Consider the following 17,807-nt stretch of genomic DNA (forward strand, 5'->3'; position numbering starts at 1 on the left):
TTAAAGATTTATTTCGATTATTTATTTTGTCTTCGTTTCATTTGAAGTCAGGAAGCACAGCTTATTGTTCAAAAAATAAAAAACTTTCAATTATTATTATGAATCGGGGTTTCCAAACAAGCTAATTAAAAAAAAAATTACTAACAGTACTTAAGCCATTAATTATAGTGGTTATAAATTTAAAACTCTTAATATTATTTTGAATTCACACAAACATAACTTTTAGAATCATTTCATTCATTCCAATGTCGAATTCTAGCTTATTTCTTGTGAGTTTCTCTAGCATACTTCAAAAGATTAAATTATATATTTATTAATTTAATTTAATTTAATTTAATTTAATTTAATTTAATAAAGTGAAATAAAACTGACATAACAAAACTTAGGGTCTTGATTTATCTACTCAGCAGCTCAAAGGTGTTATTGTTGAAAGTGTTTCACTTGTAACTATTTCAAAGATAATAGTAGATTTTGACCATGATTTTCCAAAATATAAAACGACAAAAGGTGTTTATGTTGACCAGAAATCTATGGAGGTACATGCTCCTGTGGATATGTGGCTGGAAGCAATTGACTTATTTTTTCTTAGGCTAAGCTGCCTTAAAGATGAAAATAATGAACCTCTTGTCACACGAATTAAATTTATTTCGGGGGCTTGCCAACAACATGGTAGTGTTTTTTGGAACAGTGAAGCCACACAACATTTAAGGAAGCTTTCTTCTAAAACTGAAATGAACCTACTTGAGTTACTTCATGATGCTTTTTCTTGGAATAAAAGCCCAAATTGGCAAGATAGGAGCACCCAATCTCAATGTGAAGCATTTGAAAACGCTGTTGAAGGTGGAGCAGAGGGGTTGGCTCAGATTACAGGAAGTAAAGCACATCATAGGTTTACTGGTCCTCAGATTTTAAAACTTAAGCAAAACAACCCTAGCATTTATGAATCCACCAGCAGAATAAGCCTTGTATCTTCATTTCTTGCAACCGTATTAACTGGAAATGGAAAAATTCAAGAGCTTGATCGATCCGATGCATGTGGAATGAACATGTGGGACATTCAAAAAAAAGAGTGGTGTAAAGAAATTACTGAATTGTTCGATAAGGACTGTTTAAATTCAGATGGTGGTATTATAGCAAAACTTGGAAGAGTAAAAGAGACACAATCAGCGGAACCGATTGCAGTTTACTTTGCAGAAAAGTACGGACTGAAGTCATCTTGCCAAGTTGTAACGCCCTTTACAGGAGATAATCCAGCCACAGTTCTTGCACAAGCTTTAGGCCATGGTGATGTTATTATATCATTAGGAACATCCACTACAGTTCTAGTTGTCAGTAAAACATATGCACCCAGTTCCCAATATCATATTTTTAATCATCCAATTGATCAAGATTCGTATATGGGAATGGTATGCTATAGCAATGGGTCGCTTGCACGAGAAAAAATTCGCGACGCTTTAAATTTAAAATATTTTACCAACGGCTGGTTTAAATTTGATGATATTCTTCAGGCTAGAATGAAAGACGGTATTGTTATGGGTTACGGTAAAAACCATCTTAATCAAGCAAAAGTTGGAATTTACTTTCCAATGGCAGAAATAGTACCACCTGTCAAGGCACAAACGAATTATTATAGCTGGAGGCAAAGCTACTCTAATAGTAAAAAGGAATGGCATTTGTCTGGTTATACTCATGAGGGTAAAGATAGAGGTGACATAGATGAGGAATGGCATCATCCTGAAGATGATGTTCTTGGTATCATTGAATCTCAAGGGTTAAGCATTCGTGAACGACTCAGTACAATGCTTTCATCAAAAGAAAGCCTAGAGGGATCTCGAGATCAGCCACGCCGTGTGTACTTTGTTGGCGGGACCAGTGCTAACACAGGTATTTGTTTGGCACTGGGCCGGGTTCTAAATCCTCTCGAGGGAATGTTTCGGCTTACTGGAGAGCGCACACGGGACGCATGTGCTTACGGAGCTGCACTCAAGGCTATTTACTACGCCGAGAGGCCGACAAATACACCATGTGGGTTGGGGTCGGAGGTATCGGCTGGATCGGCTAAAGCGGGGGTTTCAGCCGTGGGAGCAGCACAGTTAATAAATCTTGGGGAAAAGTCAGGCGACTTTGGCAATGAAAAAAATACCACTCAACCCCACATCTTTAGTAATAAAGGAAAACATGAAATGGTCCACAGACCACCAATGCATAAGAGCGATGAGAGTAGCATGAGCTATAATGATTTTATAAAACAGTATCCGGGAGCGGTGGAACGACTACAGGAAGACAAGAATCTAAGATCATCAGACCACAAAGTCAGCTACGAAAGAACCACCGAGGATCAAGACTTATATGCTCCATACATTGATCTTTATCTTCAGACCGAGAAACTTTTACAGAAGTGATGATTTTTGATAGCTTAACCACAAAATACTAATGATTTTGAAAGAAAGAAAGAAAAAAAAAAGTCGAGCTTGTGTAGAAATTAACAATAGTATTTGTTTTTCTCTTTAGAATGAATAATAAACTTACCACATATTTCATTCATGAATAAGAATTGCGCGCTCCAACTTTTCTAGAGCTTAGATTTGTGTTCCAAGTTTGAGTCTTCGTAGTCACATAAAAAAAAATCTCAAATTTTTTTTTTATTAAGTTTGTTGCAATGATTTTTATTAGTCAGAAATCTGGTAAGAGCTCTTTACATGTGATGGCACAATTACATTAGTTGCCTGGTTTCGGCCGACAACCCTGCGGATTCTGGGGAGGGGCAGCAAAAACTAAGAAAAACCTGGGGTTGCAGGTAACTAAAAAGATTTATGAACCTCGGCAGTTGTGGCTTTTGAATATGAACTGAGAAAAAATTTATATAAATTCCCCAGTTTTTCCATCGAATTTTCTTGTGACCTCTAACTTTCTTTCTTTCTTTCTTTTTTTCTATTTTATTTTGAATCTATATTAATTAAATTTATAAAACATCATATTTTCCCAAGATTTTCATTTTACATCTGATTTAAACAACTTTTTCTATAAGATTTTTTTTTTATCTTATATTTATTTCAGTTAAAACATTTCTAAAAAAATTGTGCAATGCCCTCTACTGACAGACTTCAGGCTATTGCCTCGGCAACTTGTTCTGCCAATCTTCCCACTAAAGGACCTAACGGACTTCCTCTTAACACAGAAACTGAGCCTCCAATTCTTATGACACAAGAACGTGCTAAGGCTTCATTTAATCCGCGAGAACTCACATACTACCTTGATGGCGGCAAGAGTCAAACAGAAGATGTTGAGGCAATTATGCGTTCCATTGAACGTGATCCTCTTTTTAATAATGAAAAGTACTATGATTTAACCAAGGACCAGCTTCGTGAACTCACTGTCCAGCGCGTGGCTGCTCTTGCCACCCATGTTTCTTCTTCTCCTCAAATTCTTCATAAACGGTTTGCTATCACAGCCATTGCTGATCCAGGTACTGGTACACGCACAGGCGTGCACTACGGCCTTTTTCTAGGCTCAGTTCGCGGCTCTGGTACTGCCGAGCAATTTTCTTATTGGGTTAACAAGGGTGCTGTCGAGCTTAAGCGATTTTTTGGTTGCTTTTCCATGACTGAGTTAGGCCACGGATCCAACGTTGCTGGTCTTGAAACCACTGCAACATTTGATTCTGATACTGATGAGTTTATTATTAACACACCCAATCTCGCGGCAACAAAATGGTGGATTGGTGGTGCCGCACATACTGCAACACATACTGTCTGCTTTGCTCGACTCATTGTTAATGGTAAGGATCATGGCGTCAAATCCTTTGTTGTGCCTCTTAGAAACACCGATAACTGGTCTCTTAAGCCTGGTATCGCTATTGGTGATATCGGAAAGAAGATGGGCCGCGACGGTATTGATAATGGTTGGATTCAGTTTACCAACGTTCGTATTCCCAGACAGTTTATGCTGATGCGGTTTTCTAAAGTTGACCGCGAGGGAAATGTTACTGAGCCTCCTCTTGCCCAACTGGCTTATGGTGCTCTTATCACTGGTAGAGTTTCTATGGCTGCAGATTCTTTTTATGCCGCTTCTAAATTTCTCACCATTGCTATTCGTTATGCTGCAGTCCGACGACAGTTTAGTTCATCACCAGGTCAACAAGAAACTGCAATTCTTGATTACCCTTTACACCAAAGACGTCTTTTACCTCGATTGGCTTATACTTACGCAATGAATGCAGCTGCTGCTGAACTTTACCATCTTTATGATGTTGCTTCTTCTCAACTTGAGACTGTGGATGTCACTGACAAGAATGCTCTTGTCACTGCGGTTAATGATATTAAGGAGCTTTTTGCTGTTTCAGCTGGTGTGAAGTCTTTCTGCACTTGGGCTACTTCCGACATTATTGATGAGTGTCGCCAGGCTTGTGGTGGTCATGGTTATTCTGGATACAACGGCTTTGGTCAGGGCTACGCCGATTGGGTTGTTAACTGTACTTGGGAGGGCGATAATAATATTTTGACACTTTCAATGGGACGCTCTCTTATTCAAACTGCTATTGCAGTCCGAAAGGGTACGTCTGTTGGCGGTGCGTCTGAATACCTTAGCCGTCATGCTGTTTTAGCCAGTTCCCGACTTGGTGAACGGTCACTTGAGGACCCTGCTGTCCTTATCGAGGCTTGGGAAAGCGCTAGCTCATTGTTGCTAATGAATGCCGCCGATGCTTATGAGAAGGAACTGGTAAAATTTAATGGCAACGTTGCTGCAGCAATGGAGAAGATTTCCCAGGCTAGATTTGAGACGGCTAGAGTACACACTCGCTTGTATATTATCAAAGCCTTTTTCAATCGGATTGAAAACTCCAAGAATTCTGTTCCTGCAAATGTCACAGATATTTTGGTCAAGGTTGCTATTCTTTTTGCACTGTGGTCTATTGAGCAGGATACTGGCCTTTTCTTGAGATCCAAGTTCCTTACCGACAAAGATGTCGACACTGTTACTTCCCTTGTTGATGAATACAACCTTAAGGTTCGTGAACAGGCTATTCCATTAACAGATGCTTTTAACTATAGTGACTACTTTTTGAACTCACCTATTGGAAGCTTTGATGGAAATGTCTATAAGCACTATTTTGAGAAGGTAGTCCGTCAAAATCCAAATTACAATGCCATGGCGCCATATTTTGAAAAAGTGGCTGCTCCATTTTTCTTCAGAAAAGAAGAAGAACCTATTGATTTGGAAGCTCTGGGAGAGTAAAATAAAATGCATGTAATTATTATTAACTTTAATCTCAAAATTTTTTTCACGAACTAAAATTTAAAGTATTAAGATGGGGCGTTTAAGAGCATATTTGTCAAAATTGACAGACTGGCCCTTGAATAAAATATCGTCTCATGAAATTGTAGTATATTATTCTGTAATGATGCGTTTCTTACTTTCCAAATTTTCTCTTCATAATGGGTACAAGTATTGGCCAGGTTTTGTACCATTATGTGGGAACATCATACACACAAAATTTTTTTTCTCCCTTATATTATATGTTGTATAAAACGGTTTATTACGTTTTGCCATTAGTCTATCTAAACATTCAGTAAATCTAATTTCAAATGTACAAGTGGTTTATTTTCTAAATTAAATACATTGATTATGATGATTATGATCATAAATATTACTTGATTAGCCAAATTTATTTTTTGCAATTTATTTACTTAAATTTATATTTCAATTTTTAAAAGAAGGCCGAGTAAATGGGGTATTCGGTTTCTTTTGAAGATTGTTGCTGCTAGGACCTCGTCGATTATTATTTTTATTTGCTGGCTTATTATTATTATTATTATTACTGTTGCTGTTGCTGCTGTTGCTGTTGCTGCTGCTGCTGCTGCTGTTGTTGTTGTTGTTGTTGTTGTTGTTGTTGTTATTGTTGTTGCTGTTGCTGTTGTTAGTGTTATGTCCATTGCTATAATAGCCACTACCAGACATGTTAGGCTTACTGCCATTATTTCCACCCGCATTATTATTTCTATTTGTATAGTTTTTTTTTCGCTGGCGTTCTTGAATAGCAATTGTTTGACCGCTCACCACAACTTCCTTTGCATCAAGAGCTCTTAGCATATCCTCCTCAGTCTTGAAGTCCACAAACACAGCACCACGAGTTCTCTGAGGATCAAAATGAGTGACTTGACCAAATCGTTCGAGGGCATTTCGAAGACCAGTCAAATCCATATTTTCAGTCATTTTAATGTACACAGAAAAGAATTCCTTGGGTCCAATGACATTACCGTTAGTAGCTCGTGGCGAGATTGTTGGCTGTGGTTTTGGTTGGGGCCGTGAAATAAGAGGTGCTTTTTGAGAAACAATAGAAGGAGCAGGGGTGCCGTTTCCAATATGAGTGCGAGCAACTGAAGCCCAAGTAGCGGGTATAGAAGATGCACTAAGAGAAACTCTTTCATCTGAGTCTTCTTTTAATTCCATGTTTTCAAAGGTAGAGATTGGCTCTTGAGACGATGATGTAGAAGCAGGACCTGTGGGAATAGATAAAGGAGGCTCAAATGCCGCAATGGAATCAGGATTAATATGAGATTCAGAGACAACAGAGTCTGAGTTAACTTCGTTTCCAACATCTACCAAAGGCGCAACAGCAGATATTACCGTAGATTCATTACCACTTTTATCAACAGACTTTTCAGAAGATAGTTTTTCAGTATCATCGATAAGCTCTACAAATGACTCTGAAGAAGAGGGGTGCTCAAAAGTTTCAGCGGTTTCTTGAGTAGTTTCGTCCAAGTTAACTTCTTGAGACTCATTTAAAAGTTCGCTTTTGGATGCAATCAAAGTAGTCACTGAGGAATCAACAGTATGAGAGATCTGCTTCAAATCATTATCCGAAGAAAATTCTGCAGAAATTGGACCATTTGGTGATTCAAAAGCCTTTGAGGTTTCAATAGAATTCGAAGTAGAGCTTGGTTCAGGGACCTTTAATTGAACGGCTTCTGAATCAACAACAGTTGATGCAGGAGACTCATCGTAATCACCAATCTCAGAAGGGAGATCTTCTCTAAGAAACCGGAGAACATCGTTTCGGATAAAATAACTGCTATTTTGAGACTCATATGATGATAAAACAAAAGACTGAACAAACTTTTGAGATGGCTCATTAGCCTTGGCAAATTCACCAATTATCTGAACTAGTATATCAACATCACCAATTTTTTGAAAATCAATATTGGAAATCATAACTTTACTATTTTTGAAATTATGATTAGAAATAAGTTGTCGGATACCGGCTTGACCTTCATAAACTTCGCTATTAACCCCTTCAAATCCATGAAGGGCAGTTGATTCTTTTTTATAAAAGCGATGTAGTTGATTGGGTTCTAGGTAAAATGTGGTGTAGTACCTCTCAACTATTTCCCAGATTATCTGGTGCAAAGGTACCTCTTCAGACAACCCATCGTCTAAGTCTTGTGTATTTTGAAACAAAGACTGAGTAGAATTTTGCGACGTACTGTCGACAATAGATACTTCAGAAGAAGAAAGTGCCGTAGTGGCGGTAGTCGAAGCAGAAGGTGTTGAAGATGAATGATTTGTAGAGAGCGAGGAGGAACTAGCTGTAGTGGTTGACATGTCAAATTTTAAGATAGTTGGTTAATAAATTTAGTTATTAATTGAATTAACTTGTTTATTATAGATTAGCAAGTTGGTTTTCTGAAATTAGACGTATAAGGAATCGAATCAAGCCGCTTAATCAAATCAAACAAAAAGCTGAACTTGGAACTGAAAAATCTCTAATAATGTACACCACACCCACACTAGTTATGGATCAAGAAAAAAAAATAGCGGTAATAATTATATCACGATATTGGAAAAGATTCTATAAAAACAAATCCAATAGTTTATGCCTTATTTATTTTATAAAATTGCAAAAATGACAAGACAGAATAATAGACGGAAAAACACACACCCACACACCCACACAAAAATCTAAGTTGAAAAATGAAAAATGAAAAATGAAAAATAAATAATAAGAAATAGCTTAAAAATGAATAATAAAGAAAAAACTTGTAAAAATAGATATAATAATTAGAAGTGGCAAATATATATATGATGACTGAGCTATCAAAAATTGGGGATTGAAAATTTTTTTGCACGCTTACTACTAATGGTGGTTTTGCTTATTTTTTTTTTACGTCAACTGGGGTATTATGTAATTATATCTATTCATTGCATACTCTATGCAACACATTAAAAATTAAAAATCTGAAATTTCCAGAAACAGCATGATGATTTAAGGATCTTTTAGAAGACAACATCAAAAAACTAAGTATGCTAAATTTTAAGATCGAATAATAATCTTTTGTTCGGGAAAACTTATTAATACTCAAAAAGTATGACTTATTCAAAATTTCAGTACCAAAATGTATTTATCTGTCATATTTTAAATTATTGGTGAGATATGGTTTTACAAAAAACACCCTAGATGTCTACTTAAAATAGAAATAACCATATGCTTAAAGTCCAAGGTCTCTCGATACCATGTTTCTGCAAATAGGATGATAAAACAACTCATTTTTTTTAAAAGTACTAATAGCGAGCGGTTTATCAACCTTAGCTAGCTCACGGAAACCGGGACGAACAAACTTCATTCTTCCAACGGTCCCTAGCCAATTTGCTAATGGGTTATAGGTTGATTCATGGCCTAAACGTGCTTTAACTGCAATTTTAAACCATCTGGAAATTACTTCCGGGTTAGATGATGATTCAAACTTGTAAATTTCCCCCAATGCTTTGACTGCATTACTGGGAGCCGCATCGCTCCATCTAATTTTTGGGCTATCAGTCACGCTATCCAAAAAAACGAGATATTGTTGAGAATTCCATCCTTTTAAATTTTCAACTGAAAACTTTTCTTTAAAATATGAAATAGTAGCATTTTTAGGCGCATTTAGAGCGGCATCAACCCATTTGGCACTAAGAGCATAACAAGCATCAGCTAAACTGGTATCAAAGTCTGGCTTGACCGGTGGCATTCCAGGTGAATAGAACCATGTATCCCAATCGATTTCATCTAAAATATCTTTTTTATGTTTGAAAAACTCATAGAGAGTATCTTTAAATTGATAGGTATCCAATGATTGGGTTCGAAACTTAGTAAAGTAAAAGGGAATAAAAGGATCGAACTCTTTAAAGCCGCCAAGCTTCTGCTCAATTAAAAACAATAAATTGAAGCCCTTTTCATATGGAACAGTTGAAAATGCATCATCAGGATCGGCCAAATTAGATAAATCAACAACCAAAGGAGAGTATTTTTCTCTGGTTGCAGGACTCATAGAATCAATATCATCTTGCAAATCTTTCCAGCCAATGATAGCAGAAAAGTGACGATAAGCCTCGCCATGAATTGAGCCAACTATACGACGCTCAAGATACATCGTCCAACCTTCATTTAACCAAAAATGCTCCCATGAACAATTAGTAACGAGATTTCCACTCCAAGAATGTGCTAACTCATGAGCAATTACGTCGACATTTTGTCTATCACCTGAAATGAGTGTTGGTGTTGCAAATGTGATATTCGGATTTTCCATTCCACCATATGGAAATGAAGGTGGCAAAATCAAAACATTGTAGGTTTTCCACTCATAAGGAAACACAATTTTTTCAGCGACTTCAATGAATTTCTCTGTATCTGCTTCGAACTCATATTGACATGCTTGCAAAAAAGATGGTTCACTGTAAATTAAAGAACGAGGTCCAATCGGTGCATTAGAGATATCACCAGATGCAATGGCAAACAAGTATGAAGGAATAGGTAATTCTTGCTTAAAAACATATGGTTCGATTTCACTACCTGGCTTTGAAGGCTTCGATACTACATTACCACTTGAAACAGTTGGATAAATAGAATAAATTGAAATATTCATTGGAGATTTAACAGAAGGCGTGTCAAAGCAAGGGTACATAGAACGAGCGTGGATTGCTTCACACTGAGAGAAGAGATAAGGTGCTGTTTTTCCCGCAGTTTGTTCAGGTTCTAACCATTGAACAGCAGTAACTTTTTCCGTTGTAGAAAACTCTAAGGAAAGCTTAAGTTGAGCTTTAGTACTAGAAGTTTTAGTTCTCCATTTATGCAAGGGTATAGAAAGTTTAGTCCCCAATGGCTCCAGTCGTTTTTCATCAAGTACAAACGGTGTTTCCTCATCGTTAATTGATGCTTTAAAAACATTCAAGTATGAGGTGTCTAAAATAATACTAGAAGGTTGTGAGGATTCTTTAATAGAAAGGTCGTATATAACTTTGCCAACTAAAATTTTTTTCTCCCAATCAACATGGTATTCTATATCGGTGAGATTGACGTTAAAAGCATAATAATTTGATAAAGTAGAAGGATCTCTCTCTGGAGATTCAATAGGTCTTTTAATGTCGAAAATAGTTGTAGACATTTTAGAACTAAAATTACAATTGTGAAAGACTTTGTGTGGGTGATAAATTGAAACAGGTTTAGAATAGAATGCCTTTACCTTTTGAGTTGCCAAAATACACAAAAAAATATTGGGTGAGTAACGCTTAAATAAAACGCCACCCTGTTGGCTTATCTTATGTGTAAAGTTTCTGATAAGGTGAGGTCTACTCTTTGTATACCACAACATATTTTAACAGCTTAAATAAAACCATAAATATTTAGATCTTTATTTAATTTTAAAACAATAATTCAATCAGTAAAATATTAGTTTATTCTGACAATGCTTGGTAAACTTCGTTGTATATCAGTTAACTTTTATTCGAAGTTTTGTTACATAGTCGTATCAGACTATAATAATAGACATATCCGGATATTTTAGCGATAATTGCCTGAAATTAAAACAAAAAGATATAATTGGCTTATTTACGGTTTATTTCGACAAAAAAGGAAATGTGTTTACACGATGTTTAAATTTTAACACTACATACCCACTAGCTCCACTGGAAGCTATTCTTTTCTTTCACTTTATGGCCTTGTAAAAATACAATAAATCGTTACAGCCAATTAAAAAAAATACAGATAGCTACATTGTCAAATGACTTCTGAACACAAGTGTTTATTGTTTGCAGGACCGATATCCGCTGTTCTCACTGAATTTCTGCTATACCACCTTTTCATATCGTGGAAAAAGTGGGCCATCCATCTATCATATTTGCCTTGATAACTCGGCCGATTTTAACAGACTTGTTAAGAATACCATGGATGAAGTTCAGGAGAATACAAAATAGATAATCAAAAAATGACAGTTCATTTCCCAAAACCACATGCGCCGAAGAGTTTTTGACCTCAAAGCTTTCAGTTCAGTAGGAGGCATTTCAAACAGAGTACGATCATTATCCTAAAATTTTATTATTTTATTATTTTTACTTGTAAAAGTAAATAAATTTATTTGTTTTTGTCTAAACAAATAAAAGAAACAAACAAATTTGTTTGTTAATCAATGACTAATAATTTATTTAACAAAATTAAAAAAAAAAAATAGACCCAGTGCAAAACAAAAAAAACCCTGCCTGCGCTGGCTTTTTGTTGTATATGACTGACTAACAATGATAACTCCAAAATTCTCTGTCCGCCAAGACGATGATCGAATTTATATTGATATCAGAATTATTAATATTCGCACTGAAAGTAAATCTATAGAATTTATTGTTGAGGGTGATTTGTTTATATTTGCCTTGAGCCCCTATTATTTGCGCCTACGATTTCCAGGACAACTTCTCAGCGATGACGACGAAAAAGTTATTAATGATGAAAAACTAAAATCAACAATCCATTATAAGACAAACGAATCGATAATAGAGATATCTATTTCTAAGGCCCTAAAAGGAGCTTATTTTGAAGATTTGGATTTAGTAACAAAACTTCTAGCAAGAACAGTTAACATTACGGGACCCAATAATGCTGAAGAGGATATAGATGATAAAACCCGACGCGAAAAAATAGAGAATCAAATTAAATCTATTTCTACACCATTGATACAAGAAATAGACTTAAAAGAAAATCTTACATCTCAGGACATCAATGATCATTTTTCTAAGCTTTCAACTGAAGCGGAAACTTTTAACTGGGAAGTGGAACAAACAGATTCTGGAAGGGTAGATGAAAGCACATTCCATAAGTCTGGGTTAGAAAATCAAATTGGAAAATATGGGTTTAATTCTCGATATTCTGATATTATAGGAGTTTCTATTGCTGATGGGTCAAATGATGTTAATGATGTTATTGATCCAGAAACTTCTACATCAGAATCTCGCCATCAGTCAAGATTTGAACTAGAAGCATTATCCTTTGATTCTGACTATTATTTATCTGATATGTTTGATGAGCCTCCTGAACTAGATTTAATATTAAAATGGGAATCCCCCGCCAATATATCTTTCAATAATCTTTCTGATGTTTCTAATGCAGCGGCATTAGAAACAGAAGAAAATATTACTTTCTCAACAAAAGAAATTGATTACATGCAGAGAATAGCTCGAGAAAAGGGAATTTCAGAGAATCCTGGCCAATCAATTTATGAAAATATTTCTAACCCCAAAAAAATATACATTGGGCTTGTTTGTATTATATTTTCAGTGTGCTACGACGAACGAACTACAATGGGTGAGCCCACTGTTGAATCCCCATGGACTATTTCAAAATTATGTCCATTATTTTCAGCTTTAGATGACCAATTTGATACTTTGTTATCTGCTGTCATTGCATGTATCCGCCGTGCTTTATGCTTTCCTCTTATAAGAAATTGGAAACTTGTTGCTTCTACTGTTTTTCAAAAAGATGTGTACCATGTGTTACGTTTAGGCAAACGTCGAATACTACACATTTTACTTAAACTCAAAGAAATTTTGGAATCTTCTGGGGGAGGTGGCAATTATTTTGTATACTCGAAGATATGGGTCGATGATTATATAGCATGGATTCAACTTAACGCATCTGATAGCGTAATTAGGGCCATGGCTCATGAACTTCGCAAATTAAAATGGGGCACTCAGCAATCATTAGAAGATGATGAAATCAAGTCATTGGTAGGGTTAGAATTAACAGAATTGGAAGAAGCAGCTAAAGAAACGCTTCAAGAAAATGAACATAATATAAGTTAGCAAGCATAATAATATTTTGATATTTTAAAATTTTCACCTTGCAAGATATAATATTGATAAATCATTATTAGCCTTATTACCCCTTTTCAACGTTTCAACATGTTTTTATTTTTTTAAAATCAACTCTTTAATTATTATGTAATATCGACAAATTTTGTAAAAAACTTTATTCGTTGCTTTTTCAAAAAAAAATCATTTATTGTTTTTCCCACATTCTATCATTTTTTTAACCAGACATAATTAAACATGCCACATTGTTTCTGATCTGATGGCAATTTATATATAACTAAACTGAATATTTCTTTTAATCATCAATTATAAATCCAACACCATGCTTTTTAGACTGTTTTGACTTTGATAATTCTTCGCCGTCATCACTTTTATCATCAGAATTTTCTTCTCCAGTCGATATTAACGGTTTAGGCTCTTTAGATTCTTTGTAGGTCATGGAAGTGCCATTATTATCTTTAGGCTCATCGACCGAGGAGATATCATTTTCTTTTTTATTATCTTGTGAATTTTTTAAGGTAGACTGCAGATTATCAACTTGTGAGTTAGTAGACGTCGAGAACGATTTCTTTGAAGGAACGGGAGATTTTTCAGCCTTTCTAACGGGATAAGTAAACTCCGAGTTCAGTTCATCCTTAGATAATCTGTTTAAAAGAGAGCTTCCTTTTATACCATCATGGGGTTCTTGAAATCTAGGAAGGAGTTTCTGTTCCGATTTTTGTGATAAAGGCTCTAACCGCTGTGAATCTGCAGCTACAGAGGCAAGAAAATTAAAGCCAGAAGCGTTAGAAATTCTAGAGCTATTCTTTGAAACAGGGGTAGAAACGAACTCGGAATGTGTACTATAAGATCTAAAATTAGCATTTGAAGAGATAAATTCTTCACTGTTAACAGAAGAACTTGATTTTAAACCAATGGAATCGGATGAGATTCCTGATACTCCTTTGCCTGCCAGTCTGGGTCTAGGTGCGACTAAAATTGGAGAGGTTACCGAAGTTTCTAATGATGTTCTAGAATCCTCTTTGGTAAACTCCTTTTGGGGGTCATCGACATTAGAGTTTGTTTTAATGGGGGATCTAGTACCGGTAGCATTAATTAAAGCCTTAGAACTTTCAGAAGTGATATGGCTGTACAAATCCGATTTAGCAGGATGCAAAGAAGAAGAGTGAGGTCCAATAACTTGTGAGTTTTGGGATTGCGGTTGCTGATTCGTGCCTTGAGTTAAGCTGGATGATTGAGAAGTATCACCATTTTCCTCTTCAGCTACTTTCCGAGATAATGAAGAAATAGAGACAGAAGAAGCACTAGCACTGGGGCTCGAATATAATGACATTCGCGAAAGAGAGTCTCCTCGTAAAACTGATGTTTCAGATTTATTACGTGAATGCATTCCTCGTCTTCTGGAGTATGCGGAAGCAGATACCATTGCACCTGAAGCTGAAGGGGTGGTTGTACTAATAGATTTTGTTGGACTTGGTGAAATTGTTCTATCGCTAGAAACAGTAACAGATTTTCGTCTTTTAATAGAAGAAGGTTCTTCAGCTAATACGTTAATAGAACCGTCCTTTTTAGGGGAGGTTGTAGATTTTTGTTGATTAGGTTGCCAATGATGGAATTGAATAATTTGATGTACAGATGTTGAAGGAGAGGCAGGGCTGTTATTGGAAGTATATGCGTTTTGAGGAGGCGGAAAGTATGGACTTGGGCTAGCTCCTTGCCAGGAATTTCTGGAAGGCGAATGAAAAACTGATTGCGATGATAATGCATTGCGGGTAGGAGAATAATGGGAAGAAGGGATTGATGATAACGAGGAATGCTGGCCATGACGAGGTCTAAAATTAGGAGTTGTAGTAGATGATGATCCCTGAGCAGATTGATTGGACTGAATTTGTAATTGTGCAGTTGTAGGATGCTTTTGTTGATATTCAGAGGAATTAGTTACTGCGGGTTGGGATAACGATGTATTACGCTGGTGCTGTGAAAAGTTTTCTCTATCAGGGGGTATGATGTCAACAGATGTGTTGTTCATTTGAGATGAGCTTTGAGATGATGTATACGCATACTGTGATTGTTGCTGCAGATGTTGAGCAGAATACTGAGATGAAATTAGCTGATTATTTTGGTTATTAAATATATATTTCTGTTGCGTCAAATCCAAATTAGATATATTTTCATTAGGAGTTGAAAATAACAATGGCATTATATTAGATGGAATATTGTGACGAACTGCCTCTGATAATAAGTCTGCACTTTTTTTTCTCAATTCTACTTTATAATATTCTTGTTTGGTTCGCTCTTGTTCTGTTCTCAACTGCAAAGCAGCGCGTAATGTTTCATCTGATAAGTTCCATGAAGATATTCCAGGGCCTAATAAAGACTGAAAAAAGTCTTCATTCGCTGGAACAGGGGGATATAGTGATGAAGGTTCTCTTCGAGACTGAGGCAAAGTAGGTGAAGTCTGCTGTAAAGAATTATTATCTAAAAAAGGAGAACTTTGATGTGACTGAGATGATTGTGATAAATTTGGATTTGGTTGCTTTTGTTGCTTTTGTTGCTTTTGTTGATGATTTTGTGATTGAGACCGTGATTGAGGTTGTATGTGTGGTTGAGATAAATATGGTGGTGAAGACGGAGGTGGAGGTGGAGGTGGTTGTGGTTGTGGTTGTGCAGGTTGTAAGTGCTGATGTTGATGCTGTTGCTGATGTTGATGCTGTTGCTGTTGCTGATGCTGTTGCTGTTGCTGATGCTGATGCTGATGCTGATGCTGATGCTGATGCTGTTGCTGTTGCTGTTGCTGTTGCTGATGCTGTTGATGTTGCTGTTGCTGTTGCTGTTGTTGATGTTGATATTGGTGTTGTTGATGTTTTTGATTTTGATTTTGAATTTGAATTTGATTTTGGTTTTGGTTTTGGTTTTGACTTTGACTTTGACCTTGACTTTGACCTTGACTTTGACCTTGACTTTGACTTTGGCTGTGATTTAAATTTTGAGGTTGATTTTGATGTTGAGAAGATTCAAGTCTATGAGAAAATGCCGATGGATGTTGAAATTGATGTTGAAATTGATGCTGAAATTGAATTGGAGGTCTGCTCGTCGAGATGGAAGAGACCGAAGAAGAAGAAGATATAGCGGGTGGTGTATTGGGTGCAGATGACGAAGACGACAAAGAAGCTTGTTGTTTACCTGCCGTCATTTGAGAAAGACTAGTAGCTCTCGAAACTACTGTCAAAGGAGAAGGCTTAAAGTGAGAAGAAATGTCTGTCGAATTCGGCTTAGAGTCAGAAGATGGAGAAAAATTTAGTGATTTCACTGTTTCTAATTGCTTTGTGGATGTTAAAAAGGGTGAAATTTTTTTAACAGGACTTGATGGAGTGGTGGTGATGATGATAGATTTACTAGATGTGGAGGTAGACGTAAATGTAGAAAAACAAGAATTGTTTGGTCTAAATTTGGAAAGGTGATGTTTTTGTTGCAATGCAGGCGTGAGAATTTGGAATTCGGCCGACGCCAATTCACCGTTTGTTTTTTCCACCAAAGGCTCAGATTGAGATGCAAAATGGCAAGGAGACTCAGATTCAGATTTTTTTCTAGAACTTTTAAGACAAGATTGCAAGGAGTTTAAGGGATGATCGTTATCATGTTGTTTTAAGGATGATTGGAATGGAGCCGGTAATTCGATTTTGAGAGAGGAAAGATTGGATTGTGACTTCGAAGAAACCAACGGGAATGAAGTTTGTTCCGATGTCTTAATTTTCACAAAAGCTTTTTCATCGGTTTTGGAACTCTCTGAGTCAAATTTGACAATATTCAGCATATTCAAATAGCTATTTTCCGCAAAAAATTAAAATAAAAGAATTGGTTAGTATTAGGATCAGACTAATGAATACATTTTCTAATAAAGGTTTACAAAACTATAAAATGAACGCATTTTATTTTATAATAAAAGTTTACAAGAAAAAAAAAAAACAACAAAAACAACAAAAAAAACAAAAAAAAAAAAAAAAAAAAAAAAAAAAAAAAAAAAAAAAAAAAAAAAAAAAAAAGAGGGGTATGTCGCAAAAATTTTCCTAATTTGTAAATTTTATAAACACCGTCAACAAAAACGACTTTTCGCTATTGTGCAGCTAAACCTTATTGTGTCTATTCTAAGACAAGCAAATATTTTATGATTTCAAAAAATTATTTTAATATATTTTTTTTTATTTTAAGTAGATTTAGATAAGAATAAGCATTAATAAATTCTCCGATTTTTTTTTATCTGTTTAAAGGTTTCAAAATTGTCATATATGTATTTTTAAAATCTATCGTTTCAAAGCAACTAGACTGAAACCTCATTGAATTGCAATATATAAATGTTTTGTACTTTTCTAGATAACCACTCGTTTAAATGCAATTAAAATCAGGGTTGACTTGAGTTTTTTTCTTTAATTTTTTTTATTCAAAGATAATAAAAACATCAGCATCGAAATTAATGAATAATATTATTCATTCGGTTTTTACCACTTTTTTCGTTTTTGCAATGAACATTTAATTTAATTTCAACGTTTAAATCTTCAATAGCCCGAAAATATGTATTGATGATGATAACTTACGAAGAACAAGGTCAGCAGATATATATAGCTTACAATTTCTTGCTTATACTGTTTCAGAGAGTCAAATCTCTATCTCAAGAGAAAAAACACCGGATTTAATACATTTAT

At 35.6% G+C, this 17,807-nt stretch overlaps 7 protein-coding genes across 7 annotated transcripts; 4 read left to right on the plus strand and 3 right to left on the minus strand.

Annotated features, from left to right (window-relative positions):
- Positions 1-245: 245 nt before the first annotated feature.
- On the plus strand, positions 246-2,402 carry SAPINGB_P003858 (uncharacterized protein; the record flags this gene model as incomplete). Its single annotated transcript, XM_031998573.1, has 2 exons — positions 246-269; positions 387-2,402. 2 exons carry the CDS (start codon positions 246-248, stop codon positions 2,400-2,402), a joined length of 2,040 nt encoding a protein of 679 aa, XP_031854464.1.
- A 682-nt stretch (positions 2,403-3,084) lies between these two features.
- Positions 3,085-5,235, plus strand: SAPINGB_P003859 (uncharacterized protein; the record flags this gene model as incomplete). The annotated part of the gene is made up of 1 exon (XM_031998574.1): positions 3,085-5,235. One exon carries the CDS (start codon positions 3,085-3,087, stop codon positions 5,233-5,235), a length of 2,151 nt encoding a protein of 716 aa, XP_031854465.1.
- A 658-nt stretch (positions 5,236-5,893) lies between these two features.
- Positions 5,894-7,602, minus strand: SAPINGB_P003860 (uncharacterized protein; the record flags this gene model as incomplete). Its single annotated transcript, XM_031998575.1, has 2 exons — positions 5,894-5,911; positions 6,058-7,602. 2 exons carry the CDS (start codon positions 7,600-7,602, stop codon positions 5,894-5,896), a joined length of 1,563 nt encoding a protein of 520 aa, XP_031854466.1.
- Positions 7,603-8,486: 884 nt separating this feature from the next.
- On the minus strand, positions 8,487-10,418 carry SAPINGB_P003861 (uncharacterized protein; the record flags this gene model as incomplete). The annotated part of the gene is made up of 1 exon (XM_031998576.1): positions 8,487-10,418. One exon carries the CDS (start codon positions 10,416-10,418, stop codon positions 8,487-8,489), a length of 1,932 nt encoding a protein of 643 aa, XP_031854467.1.
- Positions 10,419-11,544: 1,126 nt separating this feature from the next.
- Positions 11,545-13,098, plus strand: SAPINGB_P003862 (uncharacterized protein; the record flags this gene model as incomplete). Its single annotated transcript, XM_031998577.1, has 1 exon — positions 11,545-13,098. The coding sequence occupies one exon, from the start codon at positions 11,545-11,547 to the stop codon at positions 13,096-13,098; it is 1,554 nt and encodes a 517-aa protein (XP_031854468.1).
- Positions 13,099-13,402: 304 nt separating this feature from the next.
- SAPINGB_P003863 (uncharacterized protein) lies at positions 13,403-15,136 on the minus strand (the record flags this gene model as incomplete). The annotated part of the gene is made up of 1 exon (XM_031998578.1): positions 13,403-15,136. The coding sequence occupies one exon, from the start codon at positions 15,134-15,136 to the stop codon at positions 13,403-13,405; it is 1,734 nt and encodes a 577-aa protein (XP_031854469.1).
- A 479-nt stretch (positions 15,137-15,615) lies between these two features.
- SAPINGB_P003864 (uncharacterized protein) lies at positions 15,616-16,236 on the plus strand (the record flags this gene model as incomplete). The annotated part of the gene is made up of 1 exon (XM_031998579.1): positions 15,616-16,236. The coding sequence occupies one exon, from the start codon at positions 15,616-15,618 to the stop codon at positions 16,234-16,236; it is 621 nt and encodes a 206-aa protein (XP_031854470.1).
- Between the last annotated feature and the right edge of the window lie 1,571 nt (positions 16,237-17,807).

This window comes from Magnusiomyces paraingens (genome assembly GCF_902498895.1).
Source record: "Magnusiomyces paraingens strain CBS 517.90 genome assembly, contig: contig3, whole genome shotgun sequence".
Lineage (NCBI taxonomy): Eukaryota > Fungi > Ascomycota > Dipodascomycetes > Dipodascales > Dipodascaceae > Magnusiomyces > Magnusiomyces paraingens.